The sequence below is a fragment of the Molothrus ater genome, chromosome 3 (assembly GCF_012460135.2).
Source record: "Molothrus ater isolate BHLD 08-10-18 breed brown headed cowbird chromosome 3, BPBGC_Mater_1.1, whole genome shotgun sequence".
NCBI classification, from domain to species: domain Eukaryota; kingdom Metazoa; phylum Chordata; class Aves; order Passeriformes; family Icteridae; genus Molothrus; species Molothrus ater.
The window spans coordinates 89531384-89555120 of NC_050480.2; the positions used below are offsets into that span (position 1 = coordinate 89531384).

Consider the following 23737-nt stretch of genomic DNA (forward strand, 5'->3'; position numbering starts at 1 on the left):
TTAGGAGAAAATGGTGGCAGTAGTTGCTTTTTTTAATAGTTTTTTTTATGAAGCTTTTCAGGCATTTCTGCCCTCAAAGAGCAAGACAGTTTATCAAATACACAAAGAACGGATTTCCCATCGTTATATACATTTTATACAATTGAGTGATCAGTTCCTTCATTGGGTTTTCCTTGTAAATGAGACTCTTCATTATTGATGAAGAATGAAGAATACCTTCCATAAAATACCCAGCCAGCTCCTCAGCTGCAGTGTAGCCTCAGTGTCCGCCACTGGAAACTCCACATGTAAAAGAGAACTAACTTCTGCTTTTAGTCTACCCACTTAAACCATTTCATGACTAGCTTAAGGCTAATTTTGAAAAAAAAAAGTAGTCTTTTTTAAAGTCTATTTTTTCTCTTGTCCATTCGTCCATTTTTATGGACATCACACAGTAGCAAGTCTCTCTTTAGAGGTTTTAGTCTCTGAGGGCTGGATTTTTGTGGTGTCTTGTCGAGGTAATCCATAGAGGTAAATAGAAATACACACCAGGAGAGCACCCAGGGAGAAGGTAACAGCTGAAAGGAGACAAAATAGTTTAAATAAAACCATTCATATAAGAAACCTTCAGCAAGCCATGTAAGTTATGATATCTGAATGACAGTATTGTCATTCAAAACTAAACAAGACATTAAACTTGATAAGTCACAGCATTTCGCTTCATCCTCTGTCCCTGGGATCTCTTGAGTGTTTACAATCCCCACACAGTTCCAGTCGGTCTCATAGTAAGAATGTGGTGGTGGTGGTCATAAAAGCAAGAGTAAAGCATCTCCTGCAGTCCAGGTGCCATCTGTAGAGGCTTACATTACAATAAACTTAAATCATAAAAAGCCAGGGTATGTAAAAAAGTACCCTGTGATAATACCTTTTTTGTCTTTCCATGTCTAGACAGAGTTATTAAGAAACTCTATTAATGAGGCTTTCATTAATAAAGATCATTAGTCCAGGTTTGATTTGTGTCAACTGTCAAGAAAACACTGCCCAAGTAAGTTTTTAAAATTTTTTCATCCCTTGCTTTATGGTGCTCTTTTGTAGCCAAACACTGATTATTTTCTCCTTATGCAAACTTTCATTAAGTTTTATCTAATAATACATCAAAAAGCTAGTTTTCCCACCATTTTCCCACATCATCTTTGGATTAAGGTAGGAAACAACCCACAACTAAACAGTGAAGGACTGAGCAGGAGTGTTGGGCACTGTATCAGACGCAGACTTGACTGGGGAGAAAATTGCAGAACAGCCCAGAGCCATCTGCTGTTTCCTCTCAAAGACATTCACCACATCAGTCAGTCAGTCACAACCCCAGGTGCTCTTTGACTTTCTCTCACGGTGGTGTCCACAGCAGATGGAGAAAGTAGAAGTTAATGCAGTAGTGGGTGTAAGTCATTAGGGATGTGTAAAGCCCTTGAAGAAATAGCTGAGGAATTAATTTGGCACTGGCTGTACTTAACCCAACAAGAAATAATAACCCATCAACAGCAGTCCCAGATTAAAAGCTGTATCATACGCTAAACTGCATCAGAAAGTGATGCATGAAAATAAAGCTGTTTAAAGCAGAAAGGTTCTTTCTGTTTGAAGTTGTAGATGCCTCTGAAAGAACAAAGCACCGATGCCTTTGAAAGCAGAGTCATCAGGCACCTCTGTGTACCACAACAGGGACCGATGATGCATTAGTGCACAGGAGTCCTGGAGAAGACCTGAAGCTAAAACCAGAAAAACGGAAACGGAGAGGTTTGGCTTTGGTAGGAGCTGCGTGCAGCAGGTTGGGCAGGCAGGAAACGTGCACAGTCATCAAATCAAAGGCAAAAAGGCACTTACTTATCTGGAGGCCAAAGAGGATGACTGATGCCACAGTAGAGAGAACAATGGCTGCCGCTGCAGAAAAGCCTTTCATGATGTTATCTGTGTACTTAACAACCACAGAGGTGTAGAGGCCACCCACGCTGGCCAGAACTGGAAGCAGATAAGGTGTTACCGTAAGTACAGGTGCAGTAGGTTACTCTTGAAATGATGCATTTTACTCCACTAGTGTGCTCCTGCTTTGTGCTACATTGTCCTAATTAATGATTTAATAGATCATTCAGGGGAATGGGATGTCTACATGGCATCCTGTAAATAAGATATAACTCATTTAAAGATTATCTACTTGCTAGTCAATTATTTAGGCTGCTGTTTCAGCACAATTTTAAATTGAATAAGTAAATAACTTCCAAGAAAATGTTACTTTTAAATAAAATCCCTCAAAACACAGTTAAGAGTGTGTCATCCTGAATTTGTAGCTTCCTGCAATCAGTTGTTAAAGAAGAAAAACAATGTCAAAGACAAAAACCACAAGATACTTACGGACAACAAACCAGACGTAGTATGTGTAGCCATAGAAAAACCCTTTCTCCAGAACTTTGGCTCCATCTGACATGTACACAACAAATAAATTCACCACAATCCCAGATAAGTACAGCTGAATGTTCCTCACCCACAAGGAAGTATCTGAACTCTTCAACACCTTTTCAAAATAAACTCCTGAAAAAAACAAAACAAACAAAAACCCGAAAATATTTCAGTGAGAAGAATGATTCATGGTTTATTGCATTTTAAAACCAGACAACCTCTTAGAGCCAGCAAGCTCTCAAGTTCACTGTCTGTGGACGACCACTGCTGAACACCAATGATGGATCCAGGGTTGGTGCTGACATACCTCAAGGCTCAACCCTTGTACAAACTCCGTTACATCTGTGTGAGCACGAATCTGCTGCAGCAAAGGGACTATGAATGTTCCTCTCTTACATTCTCAAGTACTCCAGATTTGTAACTAACTCAGCCCTTTACGGAGTTACGGTTGTCTCATAGAATCTTTTGCTAAATTGTTTCAATTGGGCTGTTGGGTTTAAGTGCAGTTAAAACCTTCAGGCCTAAAGGGGATCCGCTTTTAGTCCACGGGAAGGTCTCCCTCAATCCTGTTTATCCTTACCCTTTCCTATCCCTACCCCTTTTCAATCCACAGCCTCCATGAAAATAATTTTATGTTGATTTTAGTTTTAGATTTATTTTAGTTCAATTTTTCTTGGAGGGTAGGGGAGAAAGGGAGGATCTGTATTACCTCAGTACTGAAACTGAAAACTCCTCAGGAGCTTTGTCCTGAGGAGTTTTCAGAGCACTTGGCAGAGCAGCTCGTTCTGAAACCACAGCTTCAGGGGATTACAAGAGCAAATCAAAACCGAGGCCTTCTGCTAATTGAAAATACAGGTTGGTTTTGAGGAAGTGGAATTCATTTTAATCTAAAGCTCTAGCTCTTGATACTACACTGAAGAGCATTATTTTTATGCTTTGCATTACTGAAACTCCCCAAATACTTCTTCATTATTCTACTTGGGAGGCATTTGTCAGACTACGAGGCAGACATTTGGCAAGGCCCTCACCACCTGCTTTTTTAACCACTGCTCACCCAACCAGGACTCTTCCAAGCTCTGGAATTTCCTCTACATTTCAAAACAAAGAAAGCAGCTTGCAGAACTCTTACCAGTGACTTCCATGACCTTCTGGTGAGAGCCCTATTGACTAAAAGTTTATTGGTGATTAGTATCTCACACCATCCTTCATACAATATGAGAAACTAATATGGAACCAACAAAGGTGGCACAAAGATTCGTGTGTTAAAAGCCCTAGGCACACGCCCCTTTCTCCCCACAAAAATCCCCAAATTAGCTTCAAGGAAGGTCTTTCTACTCTTTTATTAGTGAAAAATGCATTTTATAATTTAATAGAATACAGTGAGTACTTATGGTGAATAAATGAGGAGGCAGATTTATACTCCAGGGGTTCAAATAATTATAAAACCAAGGAAATACTGTATTATCTCATAAGAATATAAATTTTTGAAATGTGAACAACAACAAACTAGTACTGTTAATGACTGCAGCCTTTAAAATAACCCAGAATAATTACCTTGAGATTTCTGCCCCCTGAGAAGACCCACAGAGCATAACGAGGTGTAATCAACATAACAGAAGTTTGGCTTGAGTATGAACCATACTTGTACATGTTATAAACTGAGAAAACAGTAGGCAAATCAATAAAACTATGCTTCTAGATTTGTGAATACACATTTCACAAATCCACTAGGCAAGAAGAAGGAAAGAATGGGGGCTGATGAGGAGAACCTACTCCTCAGTACTGTTTTAAGTCACAAAGGATTTGCTGTTAAATTATCCCTCCAATGCTTTTAAAAGCATTGCTGAGGCCCCAGATACTTGGAAATTATCACAGGATCAGCAATTTGAAGAAAAAGCTTCTTTTCCATCTCTAAGTGACAAACACACATAAATTTTTTTACATTTTGCTGGACTAATGAAACACTCTGTAAAACATGGTCGGTCCAGAAACTGGAGGTCTAACGGCAAAATAACTGCTTCATGTGAGCGTGGGAAGGAAGAACAGGAAGGGAATTTGAAAAGAATTTATGTTTTCAACATGTAAAGCCCCAGGGGCACAAGGAGCTCTGTGGATGAAACACACAGTCAGGCCCTCCCAGCTGCCCCAGAGCTTCAGCTGTCAGCAAGGAAACCCAAGCTGCAATCCTTTTGCAGGAGAAGAAAGCCCTAAGTGTCTAAGGTGCCTGCATCAGCCTGTCAGTGCTCTGAATTTGCAGGTCTTTGGAAGCACAGCTGTTGGCCCACATTATCTGGGAAAGCAGGAGTTTTAGGAGACTCTGAAGGCTGTATTTTGTCTTGCAGCTTTGGAGCACCTATTTAAATGAGGAAATTCATAACCTTCCAGGAAAAGCTGACTGAGCTCTACATTGTTTTATTTAGTATTTCTACTTCAAAGTGCCTATTTCACTGAAATGACACCAAATAAGAAGGACACTCTCCTCCTCTACCCACCAGAATGTTTTTCCATGAGTAATGAGCATCTATGCACAGCACAAGATCATTCTTGCAAGATTTTCCAGTACTAGAGGTGGGTGATAGTACCTTGTTTTTTACAGGGGAGAGGAGAAGAATCCAGTTTACAGTCAGGGGAATATGCCCCTGTCAGTCAAGTTTCAAATTAACAAGTAATTTGTATTTCTTTATTTCTAAGCACCAGTTCACTTGTCCCAAAGTTTTAGTGTCCTTCTCCAGAAGCCAGAGAAAAAACTACACTGAGAGGAGACACTGGTTGTAGAACAAAGGAAAAATAAACAAAACCAAAAATCCTTCACTGAGTTTATCCAGGCTTCCTGCTACTACTCTAACTCTCTACCTTCCACATGCTCCCTCTACATCCCACTTAGATTTTCCACCTACAGAACTATGGCAATGTGTATTTCAGAGCTGAGCTGGTACAGAACTGAGTGAGGAGCTCAGTTCCCCTTGTAAAAAACATGCAAGTATTTCATGTGATCACCAAAGGGGAGCTATTCACTGCAAAGTAAACTTTATAAAATTGATGTACATTAATTAAATGCACGGAGTGAGTCATTATGCTGCTCCCTACAGTCTTATTCACAGCATTTGAAAGACACTTCCAATTGCAAACCAGCCCTCTATGTTGCATTGTGTAAAACCAATGGTACATGCTCCTATCATTTGCTTGACAATGGGAGTAATCATGTTATGAATCTGCCATAATTACCAAAAGTAGAAGACAGTTATGGGCAGAGGGAATAAGCTATTAGAGGAAGACAGTTAACAAATGTAGAATGTTCAGTTTCAAACACTGAGAGTTTTCCAGTCCTTTAGATACAGCCCACATACAGAAATAATACCGTACCTGCAAATCCTGAACAAAACACTGCCACAGCAATCGCTCCAAACCCTAGCCATGGGTTCTGCTCCACCTGAAACATCAACCATTATTTTAAAAAGGATTCAACACTTCAGTCATTCACAATAATCAATTCCAGAGTGCTGTGGTTTAAATTCAGCCAGCAACCACCCAGCTCCTCACTCATTCCCCCTAAGCCCCACAGTGGGGAGAAGAATTGAAAACAAAAGGTAAACTTTGTGGGTTGATATAAGCACAGTTGAGTAACTAAATCAAAATAAAAATTCCTAATAATTCTAGTATTAACAAAAGGAGAGAGAGATATAAAATCCAAGAAAACTAAGCGATGCACAAAGTAATTGATCACCACCTGCTGACAGATGCCCAGCCCATCCTGCAGCACCAATCAGCCCCTCCTGGCCAAACTCCCTGATTTCCATAGTGGGTGTAACATTCCATGGTATGGCATATCCCTTTGGCCAGTTCAGGTCAGCTTTTCTGGCCACGCTACCTCCTGGTTTCTTGTGCCCCTCCTCACTGGCAGAACAGGAGACACTGAAAAGCCCTGGCCTCATGGTTAAACACTACTGATCCGCAATTTAAACACCAGTGTTACCAACATTGTTCTCATACTAAATCCAAAACACAGCACTGAACCAGCTACTAGGAAGGAATTTAATTCTCTCCCAGCCAAAACAAGGGCACAGAGCTACTTCATTAAGTAAAGCAAAATTATTAGCATTTCACTGCAGCACCACGTGCCCTTGCTGATCCAGGGCTGGCCCTCAGATCAGCTCAGTGTAGCTGGGTGGTGTTTCCCTTTCTGTGGGTGCTCTCACAGTGCTCAGAGGCACTGTCCACTTGGCTGCAGCCAGTACTCCCAGAGGCATGACCTACCTTTCCCACTAATGCAGCTGAGCAGCAGCTATGACCTAAGAAACAGAAGACACTTGTTTCTCCCTACAACAGTATTAGGTCAGTGCCTCTGAAGGGTGTGTTTAAATGACATACCCACACTTCCCTGGAGTTTCGCTCCTTATTCCTTGCACTGCTTTAATTCCAAGTTCTCTGTTCCAACAATTACAATGTTACCAAGGCCAACTGCTGGAAACAATCTATTACTCAGACACTCCTAGGATGGTGCATTAGATTATGATGGTTGTGGTAATTTATACTAATTGGAGCAATCCGTTTCATTTCCAAAAAAGTGAGACCAGAGCAATACCACAAGCCCGCCTGAACTGGTACATAGTAAAGCTGAAAGCCAAGGATCAAGCACCATTTACTCTTTATCTGAAGAGGGAAAATTTTAACTCTTACCTGTACTTTTGTAGCCTGAGCAGGCTCCCACTGAACCAGGGTAACACCACCACACAGCATGAAGACAGAGAACCACTGCAACTTACTAAGGGTACGGCTCAGCATCAGGACTGTACATAAAGCTGTACAAGGGATCTTCAACTGGTATGTCACCTAGAAAAGATGGGAATGTAGTGTAGAGGACATGGTTTTATAAACTCCTCCAAAACAAGAAAATAAAATAGAAAATTCAGCTACAGAATGACAGATTTTTATATTCATTGATTTCCTACATATCCATCTCCAACTACAACAATGTGAATTTGAAGTGACTCTAGCAGTGAGTGGCTTGGCTCAGAAAGCCAGAGCTCTGCAGCAGAGTGTATGCTCTGAATAGAACAAAGCACAGATTTGCTTTTAACACTGAGGCTGAAGAGAGTGCTGCATGCCAGACAGATACCTGACACATGTGCCTAATGAACCAGGAAAGAGAAATATATTTCCAGGTCTGTTACTGACAGAAACCTGTATTACCTGGTAGACAGCAGCATCCAAGTTGCTAAGAGCCACGAATGCCATATTGTTTTGGAGAGCGTACACCACAGATGGAACACTTAATTTTAGCAATTCTTTAGGACTTCCGAATACATTTTCTTTTAAAGATGTTATTAATCTTGTCAGACTTCCAGTTTCTCTGCAAAATAAAATATTAGCATAATGGAGGGCATTCCATATTTTAAAACAGAAATCAAATCAATCCCTTGGGAGGGCTGAAAATTTATCTTCCATAATCAGTTGTACTTTCTGTTCATAAAAGAAAAAAAAGTTTAACTGGCAAAAAACAAGTGAGGTTTTCAACAAGTAGAAAGCCCTGAAGGCGAGAGAAACATTCTGGAATCAGGAAGTTAGATGCATTAATATGTAGCAGTGTGTCAATATAGGCAGTGGAACAGAAGGCTGTTGTTCACATCTCCCCTTTTTTACTGGGTATTAATGTTTGTGTGTGTTGTCAAATGCCCATGATTTTCCAGATGCCCTTTAAACTAGGCCTCACAGTACAGTCAAAAAAGCATTGTACCCTTGCACACTTCTTACCTAGAAAAGCCTCTCATTCCTCAGGCAGCCATGGGCTCCCAGTCTCACTTGTGCTGTGGGAGAGGCTGGACCAGCAGCAGCACACACATGAAGAGGGCTGGCGGGCGTGTGGGGGCTCCCTGTCGCCTGTCCCTGTCTTTGCCTTTCACACCTCTCCTTCAAGTAGTTACAGCGTGTGACAGAGCAGGCAATGGGGAAGAACGTGTTGCTGCTGGCTGCTTTTGCAGTTTGCTCCTCAGCTTTTCACAGCTGCCCTCTGCATTACCGGTGCTCCCGCATCGCTTGTACATCAATCTGACATTTGCTGCTTACTTGTTGCTGCTGCTCCAGTCCTCTTCCCAGTTCTCCCACGGCTCCCCTTTCCAATCTTCTCTCGCTTAGCACTGACAAGTACCAACATCCCAAATCATTCCTGCCTCTCACAGGCCTTTCAACTTGTAAGCTGTACTGCTCTTAAATTTAATTTTTGTGTTTCTATTGCACACTTGTATGAATAAATAGCTTTAACCACCTTGTTTCAGCATATTTTCCTTTCCTGATCAACCACTGACTCTGCACTCCAGTTGTTCAACTTTTCCTCTCTGAAGATTTACAGGCTTTACCCTCTCATGATCCTTCCATCCAAATTTCTCTCCTTCCTTTCCTTCCTCCCTACTTTCACCAAGCATTTACTTCCTTTTCCTCTTTTATTTTCCCCTGTAGGGAGAGTAGTCGTTAGGCAGAGGCAGCTGCAAGGGATTCTTTTTGCATTTTTCTGTTACAAAAAGAACACACAAAAAACCAGACATGTCTGTCCACAGGGAATAACTGTGACAAGAAAATCCATGGACAAATAGCACTTAAAGTGAAGTCTGCAATACAAGAAAGGGGAAGAGTTCATGCTACAGCTCACCATGGTTAATTGGACTAGATACAGAACTGTATAAAATGTTAGGAGTCACTGATGTTATGGGCAGATTTTTTTGGTTTGTTCCATTTCTGAATGTATTTATTACATTGTCTAGGATTAGGAGATAAGATGCATAAGAAAACTGGGTCATTCCCAAGTACAGCTGGACTAAAGTACTTCTATCTCAAATGTCTAACTGAAAATAAAATATTTAGCACAGATGTGGTTCTACTCTATGAAAATAAGAAGTAAAAAAAAAACCCACACAGGAATAACTTCTTCTATTCATTGATACAAAGGTGGGCTCTCAAACAAGAAAATAATATTTAAACTATAAAACAATATTTAAAATAATTTTAAAATAATATTTAAAATAATTTTTAAACTGCCTCTGTTCCAGACCATGCTCAGTGAATTTGCTGATCACATTTTTAAAGTTGCAGCAGCAATAGTAACTTCTGCCTACTTTGACTTCAAGAACAAAATTTCAGCAATGAAGAATAACATGTGTCTAATAATCACCATCTTCCCTTCAGATTTTGAGGACAAGATGATAAACTGTCTAATAGTTCATCTCTGCAGTGGATGTGCTTCTGAAGCAGGCACTTACCAAGAATCTCTAACTGTAGGTTGAATTCAGTACATGACCAAAAAACAACTTAAAGCAAACCTCCATGTACAGCTGATAATGTAAAATTAGGTGCCCAAAGAAGTACACTGCAAGATCAAATTAGAAAATAAACAATTATCTAGCTTGAATTCAGCTTTCTTGATGTTGATCTAGGTTTGAATTTTAAAACATTATAAATTTTCTTTGTAGAATGGTACAGGTTGGAAGAGACCCTAAGACCATCTTGTTTCAACCTCCCTGCCATGGGCAGGGACAATTTCCACTAGACCAGTGTGCTCCAAGCCCCATCCAGCCTGGTCTTGAACATCTACAGGGTTGGGGCATCCACCACATCTCTGGGCAGCCTGTCTCAGAGATTTACCACCCTCACACTAAAGAATTTATTCCTAATACCTATTTTCTTCCACTTTAAAGCCATTTCCCCTTTCATAAATTCATTACCCCATTGACAAAGCCAATTTCTAAGTATGAAGAGGTGAGAGATACTAATAACTATCAGTTATGCAACAGAAAAACACATTTGTTAGAAAAGCTGAAGTTAAAACTGGAGTTTGCAAAACAGCTCTGCTTTTCTTCATCCATGACTAAGTAGTTATGTACCAGCTAAGAATGTAGCAAATACTATTACCAGATAGTGAACAGGACTTTAAATAAGCATGAGAAAGGAGAGTATACTTCAGTTAACAATTAGCACAGCTTAAACTATCATAAGCTTCTCTTTTGAAAGACAATTCTTTGGCATTCAATGTGCCCTCCAGGAGATGCTTTAAGAGTAAACAGTGAAGGCATCATGTAATAATGTGTAAGAAAACAAATTTGGCAGCTGGAACAGTGGGAGAGTTGTACTCTAGTATCCTGTATACTGCAGTTACCAATGCTATCTCCTTCAAAAAGCAAAGGTACCCACCCTAATGTATGCTGCTGTACAGTAAAAAAACAGGACTGGTTCCTGAACTACAAAGGCACCTTACCTTGGGTGAGACAAATTGGTGAGATTTAAAACTGAAGGAAGCTGTAAAGGAGACAGAGAAAGAAGCTGTGCTGGAATTGATGCTGTTCAGCATATCATAAGTGATCTGAAAGGGGAGGTTACTAGAAAGTTGGCAAATTTGGACCCACCAGGATGCCAGACACATTACCAAGGAGAGGTGAGCTTGGCCTGATGAACAGTGCCTGCTGGTGCCCATCTCTCCCTCAGCTATAGAGAAAAAACCCCACCAGCTGACCAGATCAGAATAGACCTTACAACCTCCAAACAGCTCAGTGAATCTGATTCTTCCCATTTTAACTGGTAAGTAAGGCTCAGGTGTCAATAAATGAAAAGAACATAAGAAATGGCCACCCCTATATACAGCAGCCCTCTCTCATCTAGTTATGGAGACCTGGCAAAAAAATGCAAGTAGTTCTTGGAGGGCACCAGCTCAAGGATGGCATCAGCTTCAGAGAAATGAGCAGAATCCTTAGGAAAGGAACTGAGGCCAAGAGGGAAAACACCTTCACTCTCTGCCATGGCACGTTCACATCCTGAATACAGCATGCAGCTCTGGATCCTGTTTCAAAAGGGATGTAACAATACTGAAATGCTCTAAGGATGGGTACTATGATGATCCCAGAAAAATTAAACTAGGGCTCCTGGCTTAGAAAATAAATTAGTGAGGAAAATGCAGATCTACAGAGTTATGAAAAGCAAAATGAAGGAGGAAACATTATTCATCATATCTGTCAAGACAAAACAGTTACTGCCACCAGCTAAGGAAAGCTCAGCCCATGCTTGCCCCCTTGGCTACACTTCCATTCCACACATCCTCTGCTGACTAAGGGAAAATAACGGGCTACAGACACTTTTTGCTGTGCTGGGCTGTTCTAAAAACATCAACATGCTAAGACTTCTTTCTGAGTTAAAAGTAATCTAGTTTTTAATTATTTCAAGTAAAAAAGACCATTCATACATTTAATGAAGAAAATATTACAGACCCTTAACAAAAGGGATTGCTTACCCTGCTGCACTAGGTGTACTATAAACAGCCTGAGTCCCAGGTGCACAAGATTTGACAAATTACCCACACAGGTGAGGCTGCCCAGAAGTAGCTCTCTACCCTCACTACTGGGAAGCTACAGTCAGGGCTGCTACAGTCTCCAGAGAGGAAGTGGGATCCTCATTGGTCACAACAGTGAGAACCACAGCAGAACCACGTGTCAGCAGAGTCATTTCTGCCAGCATTTTGTGCTGACAGAAAAGTCCAGGGTGCATGTAAAGAAAAATAGACATTCCCCACTGGTCACATCTGCCTTCTCTAACACATTCCACTTAATGAAAGGTTAAATTAAAAAAGCAGTTTGTCACAGTTGCCTCACCAAATTCAAATATTGCCTCACATCTAAAGCAAGTAAAATGCCATGTGTGTGTTCAGAGGAAAAGATCTGATGAAAATCTGAAGTACATCATGTGACTCCATGAGCACATAACAGCCAGCCTTCTGATGTACCACATGCCACAAAGAGAGACAGAGACCCTAAAAGGACAAATTCTATCACAACAGCAAGAACTTGGATTTGGAAAATAGAAAAAAAATAGAAATAGAAAATATAGAAAAAATCTTTATATTCCTAGAATATAAAGATTCTTCCTAGGAAGGATGTAGCACAGGGAAGCTGAAAAGGAGAAAAGGCAGCAGACTGATAGCCTCCCTATTTGAGATGCTCATGCCTGGACTAATGTTCTAGTTCTTAGCAGCAGACGGGGATTACAGAGACTACTATTTTTTGATCACAGTCTTTCAGCATTGGCTTGCAAATTATTAGAGACAGCAAAATGTCTGTCTGCAACATTGTATGGGAAAATTTATTAGTAGGAACGTTAGAATTTTATGTAACTCATCAGATGATGGCTCACAGCAGATGATCAAAGTCTGAGTTTCATCTACACCAACATCTTAAAGACCAAAACATCATGGATAATCCATGCTGACACTCTGAACTGATTCCAAAAATAGAAAATATGTAGAAAGGATACACCTGAATATTGTGCTGTATACAAAGCAGTTTCAGTTGATGAGGACTCACAAGCTCTAACCTGCTCTAAATTACCTTTCCTCAGCACCATTATCCAGCCACATTCTCAAACATACCTGCACTTCAGGACCCGAGAATCTGAGGTTAGAAGCAAGGACTGGTTTTCAAAACACTGATCAGCACTCCCACACTTACTTAGCCAGGATGCCCAGGCTCAGGAACAGCTTGATAACTTCAGTGACACACACAGCTGTCGTTGAAAAGTAGAGCTCAGTCTCCACTGTCCTGGTGTACCGCAGTGCCACCGTGTAGGTGGCAGCAACCAGGGTCATCACCGTGAGGCAGTACAGCTTGAACAGCAAGCTGACATTTTCTGAAACAAAACAGAGAGAGACTCAGTGTGACCCCCATTTTCATTTAAGAACTGAAACAGTGTGTTCTCCAGCTGGAGGGGTGAATCAAACACCACTGTGTCAGCAGACAATAATTACAATGTTAGGAAACACCTTCCATAAAAAAATTGTGGTTAAATTTTACAGCTTCTCAAAGAAGCTTGTACAGGAACCCCAAGTGTTTGAAAATGAGATGCTCTCTTGCCCTTGTAATCATCCTTCATTCCAGAAAAAACTAATAATACATTAACATTTATCTAATAACAATCAAAAACTCTTTCATTGCTTTCCTGCTCTCTAGCTGACAGTAGGCACTTGCTCTGAAATGGCAGCTGATCCTCCTCGTGTAATACACTGAACTCTGACACAAAGAGTATTGGCAGACTAGCAAAAGCAAAAAGAGAGGAAAAATTCAATATAAGCAAAGAAATCTAACAAATCTTAATAAAAAAGGCAGCATTTCTGTCAGCCCTATTTTCCACCTAAGTTAGTAAAAGAAGATTTTGCTCTGAATGGTGATGGGACTTCACACAAAGGACTTTCTTGAAAAAATCCCTGTGGAAAGGTCTAAGGTTAAGGCTCTTGCAGTAAATTAAATGACACAAGGACTGTGTATCATTCGTGTTATCCCCTCTGTCCTCCCCACTGATATACTCGTACGACAGTAGCAATACCAGAATCAGTTTTGACCCAGACCAACTACTATCCTGCAAAACTTTGGAGTTAGCCTGTCCAAGGTCCCCTGGAAGAAGGCAGTTTTTCATCCATCTGCACTCCTCCAAGGCCTGAGAGCTCCATCAGGCCACTCCAGTGCACTGCCAGGTCAGGGAATGCTGAGCCTGCATCTGAACCAGCTGGGAGAACAGCACACAACTCCAAATGGGATTCCTCTGCACAAAGGCAAAGCCCACCAAGAGACATCAGCAAATGTGTGGCTTCTACAAAATCTTTTTTCACACTGGTAGATTGCTATGTTTGGCATCTCTCTGGTGGGTATTGGTCATTCAGCAGCACCTTTGGGGCCACTGTCATGTTCTAAATATCCTAAAGAAATGTGTTTTAATTGGTGTAAGTTTGTATTCGTCTGCTGATTAGGGATTGAGATAGAGGATAAGTAGTTTTGTAATAACTTAGCTCATTTAATAAAGGAACGAGTTGCTGAATCCAGTGTGATCAATGCTTTGGTTCATGTTACTTTCAAACCAGAGATGTCTTCAATTGCGTAACATTTCTGCAAGGTACAGTTAATACCTCCTGCCACTGCAATCATTTAAATTAGCTACTTCCTCATAGATAAAAATCTTACCCACGTCAGTAACCACTTTTAAAAGGTAGAGGCAATTAGTTTTTGGACTAACAATGCTTAGAAGAGACTTACAAGCTGTAACCCATTTTTAAATTAAATTTGGATTGTGGGGAGGAAATGCAGGGGCATAACAATCAGGAAATATAACTAACCCCATCTGGTTTTACAAAAACGTATCTTCAAATGATGATTCAGTGCTGACAGAAATTATATTTGACACATGAAGATTTTAAGTCTATGCACCACCAAACTAAAGCTAACTTAATCCTTGCCTCTAGTAACTACTCTTAAAAAAAAAAGCCCCAATTTGGCAATGGTTTGGAAACTTGGATATGCCAAAGGCAGCAAGACATAACAAATCTAGTATCTAGACTAGATAGTTCCAACATTATGTAAAAAGGTATTTGTAATTCTTTTCGGCCTGGACGTTTCTTCGGCTGGCTCCCATGTCTGCATCAGTACCAATGCAGCGAGGGGAGCAGAAGAAAGCATAGCTGGGGCACCCATAACTTCTGCTGAATAAATCTGAACTTACACCTGCCTAAAGAAAAGAAAAGCTGAAAGAAGCTTTTGGGTTTTTTCCAAGTAAATCCCACCTGGATGAAATTATTTCTGGCAAAAAGGGACCAGACAGGCCAAAAGCCTCAGGATAAAAGTGCGAGCCTCCCACACATCTCCACGGCTGATCTCAGGGCTCTGCCAGGGCTCCTGGAAGGCAGCCCCGGGCCAAGCCTGGCATGGGAGCACAGCCCGCTGCCTGCCAGGTAATTTGGGGTGGCAGGTGCCCGGCACACACTGCTGGAGCCTCCTGCCCCTCACCCCGCCAGGCCCCGCCAAGCCACCGCCGGAGCTGGGGAGCCCCGGGCAAGGCCCTCCATGGGGGAGCTGGAAGAGGGGCAGGCGGCGCCGTCCTGGCGGATTTAAACCCCCCTGGCTTGCCCGAGGTTCTGGCTTCGGGACCGTGTGAGCTCTGGCCTCGCTGTACACAGAATCCCTGAGAATCAGGGAATCAATTAGTTGGGAAAGACCTCTGGTTTCATCGAGACTGATCTATGACCGGACACCGCCAAGTGAACTACACTGTACCCCGAAGTGCCGCATCCAGTCTTTCCTTAAACATCTCCAGGGATCGTGACTCCACCACCTTCCCGGGCAGTCCATTCCAGCAACTAATCATCCCTTCTGTGAAGAAATTCCTCCTAATGTCCAACCTAAGCACACTCCAATATGCACCTGGGCGCGGCGGCGTTTCCAGGGACACCTGCGGTGCCCACAGGGTGGGCGCAGTGGATGTCCCTGTGCACTGACCGCCTGCGCCCCGGGATAAGCCCCAAAGATGCTGCGGCACGGTCAGACGCTCCCAGAGGGGAACTGGTGGAGGGGGAGACGCGACTGTGGCGGATCCTAAAGGTGGAGGCGTCCCGGGGACCCGGCAAGCCCCGTACCGGGAGCACCCGCCCCCCACACACCGGGGACGCAGCGGTGCCACACCGCGAGGAGAAGCTCCCGGGCGGCGGGAGGAGAGCGGGAGGGCGGGAAAGCAGGCGGGGAGAGCCCCTCCCCAGCGCGACCCCGCGTAGCCCCTTTCCCCCCTTCGCTCCCGCGGTGGTGGCGCCCGGTGCCACAGCCACCAGCGGGGAGGACAGTTCCACTCCCTCTGGCACGGGGGAGGCAGAAGGAGGCTGAGCGCGGGTCGCGTTTCCTCTTGGGAAAGCGGGTGGAAATTGTCCCCGTTCTCCGGCCGTGCCGCCCACCGGGAGCCGCGGGACCCGCCAGGAGCCCCGCACCGCCGGCCTTACCTTTCGGAGGCGACATGGTGCTCGCCGAAGGCCTCAGGACCGCCGGGCCGGGGCCGCCCGCCGTGCCCCGCCGCTCCTCCCATCGCACCATAGAGTGCGGCGCGGCCGCCCAGAGCGCCCCGCCGCCCGCGCCGAACCATCGAGTCGAGCTCCGTCCCGCCTGGATATCCTGGAGAGCATCCTGCTCCACCCGGCCGCGTTCCGGAGCTGTTTCACTGGCAGCCAACATCCAGGAATCCCACACGCCTGTTTCTCATTGCCAGGAGCAAGCTCGTAGCCACCGACACGTTTCTGCCGCGAGAAAAACCGAGATGGAGGTTACAACTGTATTCCCCTGTATTTTACAGCACTGCAGTACCTTCTCCAGTGGAAAATAACAAAGTAGAATAAAATGAAATTTCGATCATCAGTTTACTTTTAAACAAAATGTATTTCTGGATTCTTGAAATACCAGTTTGTTGGTAAGAACTGTAACATAAAAGCTTCAAAGCAAATTATGATAATATAGAGACATCACAGCAATAAAAAGAAGCGACACAGTATTTTTCTCTCGGAAAAAAAAAAAAGAAAAGAGCTGCAGCTAGTAATTGCATTGGTATTTTAATTAATAAATCTAATCATTAGTGCCTGCTCATAATTTAAAAACATGGAGGAGCAGCACATCTAGCTGCTGATGATTAGTTTATTTTCCCCGCAGAGAAAATCACGTAGTCAAAAACAATTTAGCAAAGTTCTTTCTTAGTGCTCCCCTCACACTCCTTTGTTCTTTTTTAATAATGCTTTGGGGATTAGTCCCTATTGTGTAACTTTTAAAAGTGAAGCCAAATACCTTGGAAAACAACAAGAGAGTGCTATCCTGCACAATGCCACAGAAAAATCACTCAGCAGCTTGAATCTTCATTGTCACAATCTTGTCTAGCTATGAGCCAGGAAACCACACTGCATCACAATGCACATACACAAAAAAATAAATTTAGAAACAGCACACCCTATGCAATCACAGTTGTGCACCTGGACATTGTGCAGACAGCAGCTTGAGGAAGTCTTTATTGTCATCAAAAAAATCTCTGTTTTAAAGTACCCATTTCCATTTGAGAAGATGTTTCATCCTGAAACTCAAATAATTTGTGTTTTCACAAACAGAAATACCATCTGCAGTTGCATTGATCAGACCTGGCACATAATTCTTTGCCACAGTGACATAAAGCTAAAAACTTTCTCTGTTGTGCTTTAGTTTTTCAAACACAAGCAAAACAGCTTTCAAAAAGGTCCCCTGAAGTCAAGCTCCCCTATGGTTTTCAGTGTGCTCACCAGTACACTGTTCAGCCAAGAAATTGCTAGAGACCTAAAAGGGTTCCAGAACCACCCAAGACAGAAGCCCTCTTCTCAACCTCCTAGCCTTGGTCTGCACTCATTGGGTTGGGTTAATGCCAGCACAAACAGACAGGCCCAAGGACCCAGACTGGTTTCATTTTGTTGGTTTTGCCTTCTTGACAATTCTGCTCTAAGGCTGGAGCTGTGACATTCGAATGACTCTCCTGGGGTAAGTTTTTTCACTTAAAGACAGTATTTCAACGAGCAATTGTTGCATTAAAACTTCAGTAAAATCCCAGAATGCTACATATTTAAATGTTGGAAGTGAAAGTCTTTGGGAACATCTTGATTCTAAACTGCTATTTCAAATCTGTGCTTCAGGCTTATCACTTCTGTCACTTAATGCCAGTCAGCAGTCCCAACAGATAAGATAAATGAAACAGACCAACTGTTCCTGGAATCAAGAGACACGGCAAAATCTTTAGTGTCTAAATTCACATATATTCAGGGATTTTTATATACACATTCAAGATGCAGCTTCAGGTTTCTCCTTTTTACTTAAGTTTCATCCAGTGGTCTTGTTAAGTCTACTGCGACCATATGAGTAGTGGGAGATGATCCTCCTCGGAGACCTTTCAAGAAAATCTGGGGTTTGGGTACATTGCTTGAGTTGTCACGCTTAGTCTGGGTGCCAGCATCTTTTGGCAGGTACACTTGGGTGCAGTTCTCCCTTCTCATGTGGCTGAGATCAGTCTGCATGGAATGAGTTAACATGCGGCGCAAGTTGGCCTAAAGACACAAAAAGAATCAGATTAAGCAAAATTTTGTTTGAACATTTCAGCACCAGTATATACTCACAAGTATTTGTCTATTTTAGATCCTTGGGCTTCACAAACCTGGAACATGGCCCACCTTACCCTCCTGTCAATACACAGCTGTGACTGTGATTTGGTAAATCCTGAACTAACAGGATGTGTGAACAGCACTTTAGATACCCACACAATTTTAAACTAGTCTCTTAATATTTTCATACCACTGGTCATTGTCCTTCAACTTTTGTTAAATGCTTCACCTTTGTTTCGTTAGAATAAAATGTTTTCATCGCAAGTGCTTCCGGTCTTTGGTTTCTGCCAAATGTGATGAAGTTTAGAGGCTGGTGTCACAAATTATCAGATAAAAGTGAAAAAATGCCTTTTTATACCACATTGCTCACTAGCCCCTTGACAAGGGGTAAAAGTTAGGGCAATTTATGATTAAAGCTGGTTATTCACAGAAATTGCCATAAATACAACAACAAAACTACTTCTCACAAAGCATTGATATTCCAATGCCAGCACTTAAAACAAAAAAATGTTCCTTATTCCACTGAGCCTTCTGTGTCAGCAACAATGCAAAACACTGTAAATTATGATATAATGTTGTCCTCAAAACACACAAAATACAGTCTCATGCTGGAATTCAGGCCCCTCCAAGTAAGTGAGGAAGTCCCTGGAGTCCAGTCCAGTCAGTGAAGACTGGAGTCAGTGGAAGCTGGAGAGTGATACAGCTGGCCAAATGTCCTAAATGTTGTATCAGGGCAAGTTAAAATATTCTCCAGCCTCCACCACTGAGGTCTCTCTCTGCTGGAATGGAAGGTGAAGCACCTAAATGTAGGCACATTTTGGTACCTTAATCTACAACTGAATCTTATATGCAGAGTCATCAAGCAGAATCCAGCAAAGAACAATAAGGAACTTATAGAGAAGATGCCATGGGAAGAAAGACAATATATTAAGTTTTGTTTTGTTGTGTGTTTTTTTTTCCCGAGGGTTTTAATGATGGAATGTATGCTATTACAAGGAACTATGCTTGCACAGAGAAACAAATGTGAGCTAAAAATTTTACTTCTAACATCATATAGGTTTTCTAACAAAGTAATAGCTTAATATTTCATACCACTACAAGTTTTTTGGCTAAGTATGAACAACACAAAAAACACCAAAGGCATGTGAGCTCATCCTCTAACAAAACCCACAAATATGTCTGATGTTTTCCTGAAGTATCAAATTCATTGATGCACTGGTAAACTATTTCTGTTATTTTATCACTTTGTTATTAAATGTTTTATCATCTCCATATTACAAATTAGCATAGTGAAAGCACTTTTGCATGCATCTGGGATTTTTTCTCTCAGCTCCATATCACTAATCTCACATTTGGACAGCTGAGGCTAGAACACCCTTAGTACTTTAAAGTACTTTCTCTAAATATTTCAAACTAATGAGCTATAAATTTGTTTGTGAATGGTCTTCACGACCAGATATTGGAAAATCTCCACTTTTGCTTATGCTGAAGAGCGACTGACTACATCTTATGTTTATTTCTGTACTTTTTACCTTTACAGAAGCAAAAGAGGCTTTTAGCTAGGCTTCTTGTAAACCTAATTGGTTTCTTTATATACCTCAGTACCAACTATTTCTTAGAATCCTTTATGAGCTAGCAACACTGGCAAGACTCCTCAGTCCAAAATTTTGGTTCCTTTCATAATGTTAAAGATTTCACGGCAAAAAGGAAAACAGAAAGGAAATAGGCTGCCCAGTAGGCCACAGACCTCCACAGTGCATCTGTTCACAGGAGTAAAAAAAAAACCTTTAGTATTATATGTTCAATTGATATTGTTAACTGCAATATTCCCTGTACTCACAAGTTGTTTGTTTTGATTGAATTCTGAAAATCAGGTGCTATACCTTGACAACTACATGTGCTGGCAAACCCTAGAAAGAAGCTTCTGACATATTTACTGTTAATTTATAAGTTTTTATGTACATACGTGGTCAACCTTCTATGGACAGACTGTGATTTCCAATCCATCAGAAAATCCTGATAGTATGACAAACATTTGCTTTTGCTTTTTCTCACAAAGAAATTATATAGTAGTATCTTCAACCAAATAAATTGATTTGAATGTAGAACAACCTTAATATCCATTGCAATTCAATTCAAAACAACAAACTCTTATTACATAAAGAAGGCAACTGAAAAATTTGAAATTAATAGATATAGAAGTGGAAGCACTGCTCAAAAACAGGGAAAAATATGTAAGAAGTGAGAGAAGTCTAAAAATAAGGAGAGAGAATATCTAGAAAAAAATTGGAGCAGTTGTAATGAAGTATATGTTATTGAATAAAAGGTTAGATTTATGTTTCAAGGAACAAAAATTAAGAATAATTTATTATAAATTTGTTATATCCAACAACGAAAATCTGATAACAGTACAAACCAATTTTATAGCTTTTCTTCTCAGTTCCCATTCATTCCATTCATAGGATCTCACAATAGTTGGAGGCAAGATATGAGTATCAGTTTGAGTACCACTCTCACGTTTTAGGGGTGGTTTCATTGAACCTTTGCTTGCCTTTCTGGCCTGGATGAAAAGAAACAACCAAAGCCAAGCAAGGCATTGAGAAGAATACACCGAAATAGCATATGGGTATAGTACTTTTTAAAAGCAAATAGAGACCTGCAAACCACAAGTGGATAATGATTTTTACATTCAACAATATTTTTGTTCCCCATGCCCCCACTAAAAGGAAAACATTAAGCACCTGGTGGATTTAATTTCTGACAGAAAACCTTTGAGGCAGAGGCCACAGCTGAGTTGCAGGCTCCTGTCTACCGAGTGAGTGCTTAATTGTTGGATTTTAGAAAAAATGGGTCCCATCACCAGTATTTTATGATGCAGCCACCCCAGTTTGTCTTCATGAATGGACTAAAAATCACAAATCATAACTGGGAGAAGTGCACACATCTCTGCTATAGCTGGAATATAAACTATGTTTCAAACCAAGGGCCAGTTCAAGACTACATTCTTTCCACTGCTAGGGATCTAAAATTCACAAGTGGATCACAGAGAATGTTGCCTATAAATTCACACCAAGTCTTTGAATTTCCCAGAATAACACCATCACATTCATTATTGGTGACTCTCCTTTTATTTTTTAATATGTTCCATAACTCCTGTCCCCAGATACAACTACACCCTCATCCAGCACACATGGATGGACTGCTGAGCTAAAGCTCCACTTAACGTGATATCTGACCTATCTTCTGTTGCATTTATTTACTGGTCCTTTAAGCTACTTTTGCAAAAATGAGGAAAAGAAACATCAGACACAAGACCTGCCTAGGCTATGGACTAGCAGCTTTTATCACTGCCAGAGTGCTTTGGATTTACATATTCTCCTATGAATAGATAAGGTGAGAATGACACTAAGTAGAAACATTTTTTCAACACTCTGAAGACCTGGAAAAGATGGACAGGCAGAGGATTTTACTTATTTCCTAAAGATAGGTATCATCTGTTCCCTTTTAGAAAGGACAGACCAACCAGTGACCCAGCAGCTGTTTAGCAAGAGGCATGGGCAGTGTGTACCTGTGTATGTGGAACAAGGTATTCAAACTGATGATGGAGCTCAAGCAGTTGAATTAGCTCTGCATATTTTTTTGCTTTTTCTATATTCAATTGAATGAACTTATCTGGATCTTCAGCAAAGATGTATGCATCCTCTTTTGAACTGAAAACATAGTATTTCTCCTTGTGCTTCAAAATTCCAATAGCAGGATTTCCTAAAAATGAGAAGAAAAACTAACCCAAAATAAGTCCCACAAATTAAAATAGTGAACAGTATGATATCCAATACAAAAGACATTTGTAATCAAGATTCTGTGTTTGCCTCAAGTTAGTTTCACTTCCTTCATTTCTGAACTCAGTATAAACCCTTAAAAGCAAGCTTTTTTAAAATATAGAAAACTCTATTTCGTTAGGTCAGTAAAACTGCTTTTGATCAGTTCACACCCAGCATGCCTTAGGTGCATGTCTCAGAAAAACAACAGATAAAACACATATAGCAAAGGCATAAGAAACCAATCTTTACCCTCAAATGTTTCCCCTAAAATCTTCAGCAAATATCTGATTGCAGATCAGTAGTGCATTTATACCAAAGGGCATAACACTGAGATGAACTGAAGAAGCAGATAAAGCAGCTGGGGAGCCAAACAACAAATTAAGAGAGAAAATGAAGTGTCAATAAAGGCCAAATAACTTATACAGGAAAACACAAACTGATTTCAAGGACAGTAGCAGGTTGGGCTTCAGATGTCATTGCCTAGGAAAGACCAGAATCATCACAGACCTTGAACACACTCAGTCAAAAAAGAAATTATTAGTATGCAAACAGAGGAAGAGAAGAAAACCAATATTATAACAACCCGTAATAATGTTTGTAATAATACAATAATACAATAATTTTGTTATATAATAATTACATAATAATAATATTTAATATTTAAATAATTAATAACAATACAATAATTTTGTTCCAACACAACAGAACAAGTGAAAGGGAGCTAGGGATGATCAAAGGCTTGTGATACCTTTCATAGAAGGAGGGGTTAAAGAAGAAAGCCTCCTCAGCTTTAAACAGAAAAAAAGAAATAATATGGTAGGGGGTTATAAAACCATGAATTGTGTGCAATATAAAATTACTATTTAGTAATTTTCCTAACAGAAGGACTATCAAGTCTTTGTTGAAATTATCAAGCCAGAGCTTAAAACCATCTCAAAAAGAGGTACCTTTTCATAGCATGTATAATTGTGGGGCTCTTGAGAATAAGAACATCCCATGACAAACTCTAGATGGATTCCAAAATCAATTAGATAAATTAAAACCTCTTTGAAGGATTATTCAACAGAAGGTTACAGACTCAACATTAATCAGAGAAAATCCCATAACCACCAACTGCTAGGATTGAAGGGATATAATTAAGGAAAGATCACTCTGACTTGAATTCTCAGAATTTTAAAGTGTTCATGACCATCCATGTGCAGTAATCAGATACAGGGCTAGAGAGACCTTCAATCCAACTAAGGACAGCTGTTCTCATGTGCAATACTAAGTGTAAGTGAATTACATTGCCATAAAAGTATCTGTTCTTTAATACTGACTAGTAAATGGCCATATTTTCCTCGCAAACTTCCATAAGTTTAAAAAATTCTATATGGACAGGTTCTAGAAAGGACAGGAAGATGGGAAACATGAACTAGGATAGTTGAAATAAGGCTAACTTTCAAGACAGATGAGCCTAGAGAGACCAAAAATTCCTACAATTAGTTGACTTAATCAAGTGCACTTTTGCATTCTTTTAGGAAAGATTTTTAGTACTTTGTCACAACTATTT

At 40.9% G+C, this 23737-nt stretch overlaps 2 protein-coding genes across 3 annotated transcripts in view; both read right to left on the minus strand.

Moving 5' to 3' along the window:
- On the minus strand, window positions 1–18010 carry SLC35A1 (solute carrier family 35 member A1). Its single transcript, XM_036379677.2, has 9 exons — window positions 17519–18010; window positions 16208–16498; window positions 12906–13083; window positions 7618–7777; window positions 7105–7257; window positions 5791–5857; window positions 2383–2559; window positions 1858–1992; window positions 1–557 (listed from the first exon to the last, which is right to left on the minus strand). Exons 2-9 carry the CDS (start codon window positions 16434–16436, stop codon window positions 427–429), a joined length of 1230 nt encoding a protein of 409 aa, XP_036235570.1. The 5' UTR covers window positions 16437–16498; window positions 17519–18010; the 3' UTR covers window positions 1–426.
- Window positions 16486–23737, minus strand: part of CFAP206 (cilia and flagella associated protein 206) — a 16414-nt gene continuing 9162 nt past the window's right edge. Inside the window, exons 10-13 of one of the 2 annotated variants that reach the window (XM_036379673.1) lie at window positions 21933–22126; window positions 20781–20924; window positions 18044–18310; window positions 16486–16498 (exon numbers count right to left, since the gene is read on the minus strand). In XM_036379673.1, coding sequence (XP_036235566.1) covers window positions 18080–18310; window positions 20781–20924; window positions 21933–22126 — 569 coding nt within the window. In that variant the 3' untranslated portion in view covers window positions 16486–16498; window positions 18044–18079. Of the gene's footprint in view, window positions 16499–18001; window positions 18311–20780; window positions 20925–21932; window positions 22127–23737 lie in introns of those variants that run through there. The other variant, XM_036379672.2, reaches the window with a different exon arrangement.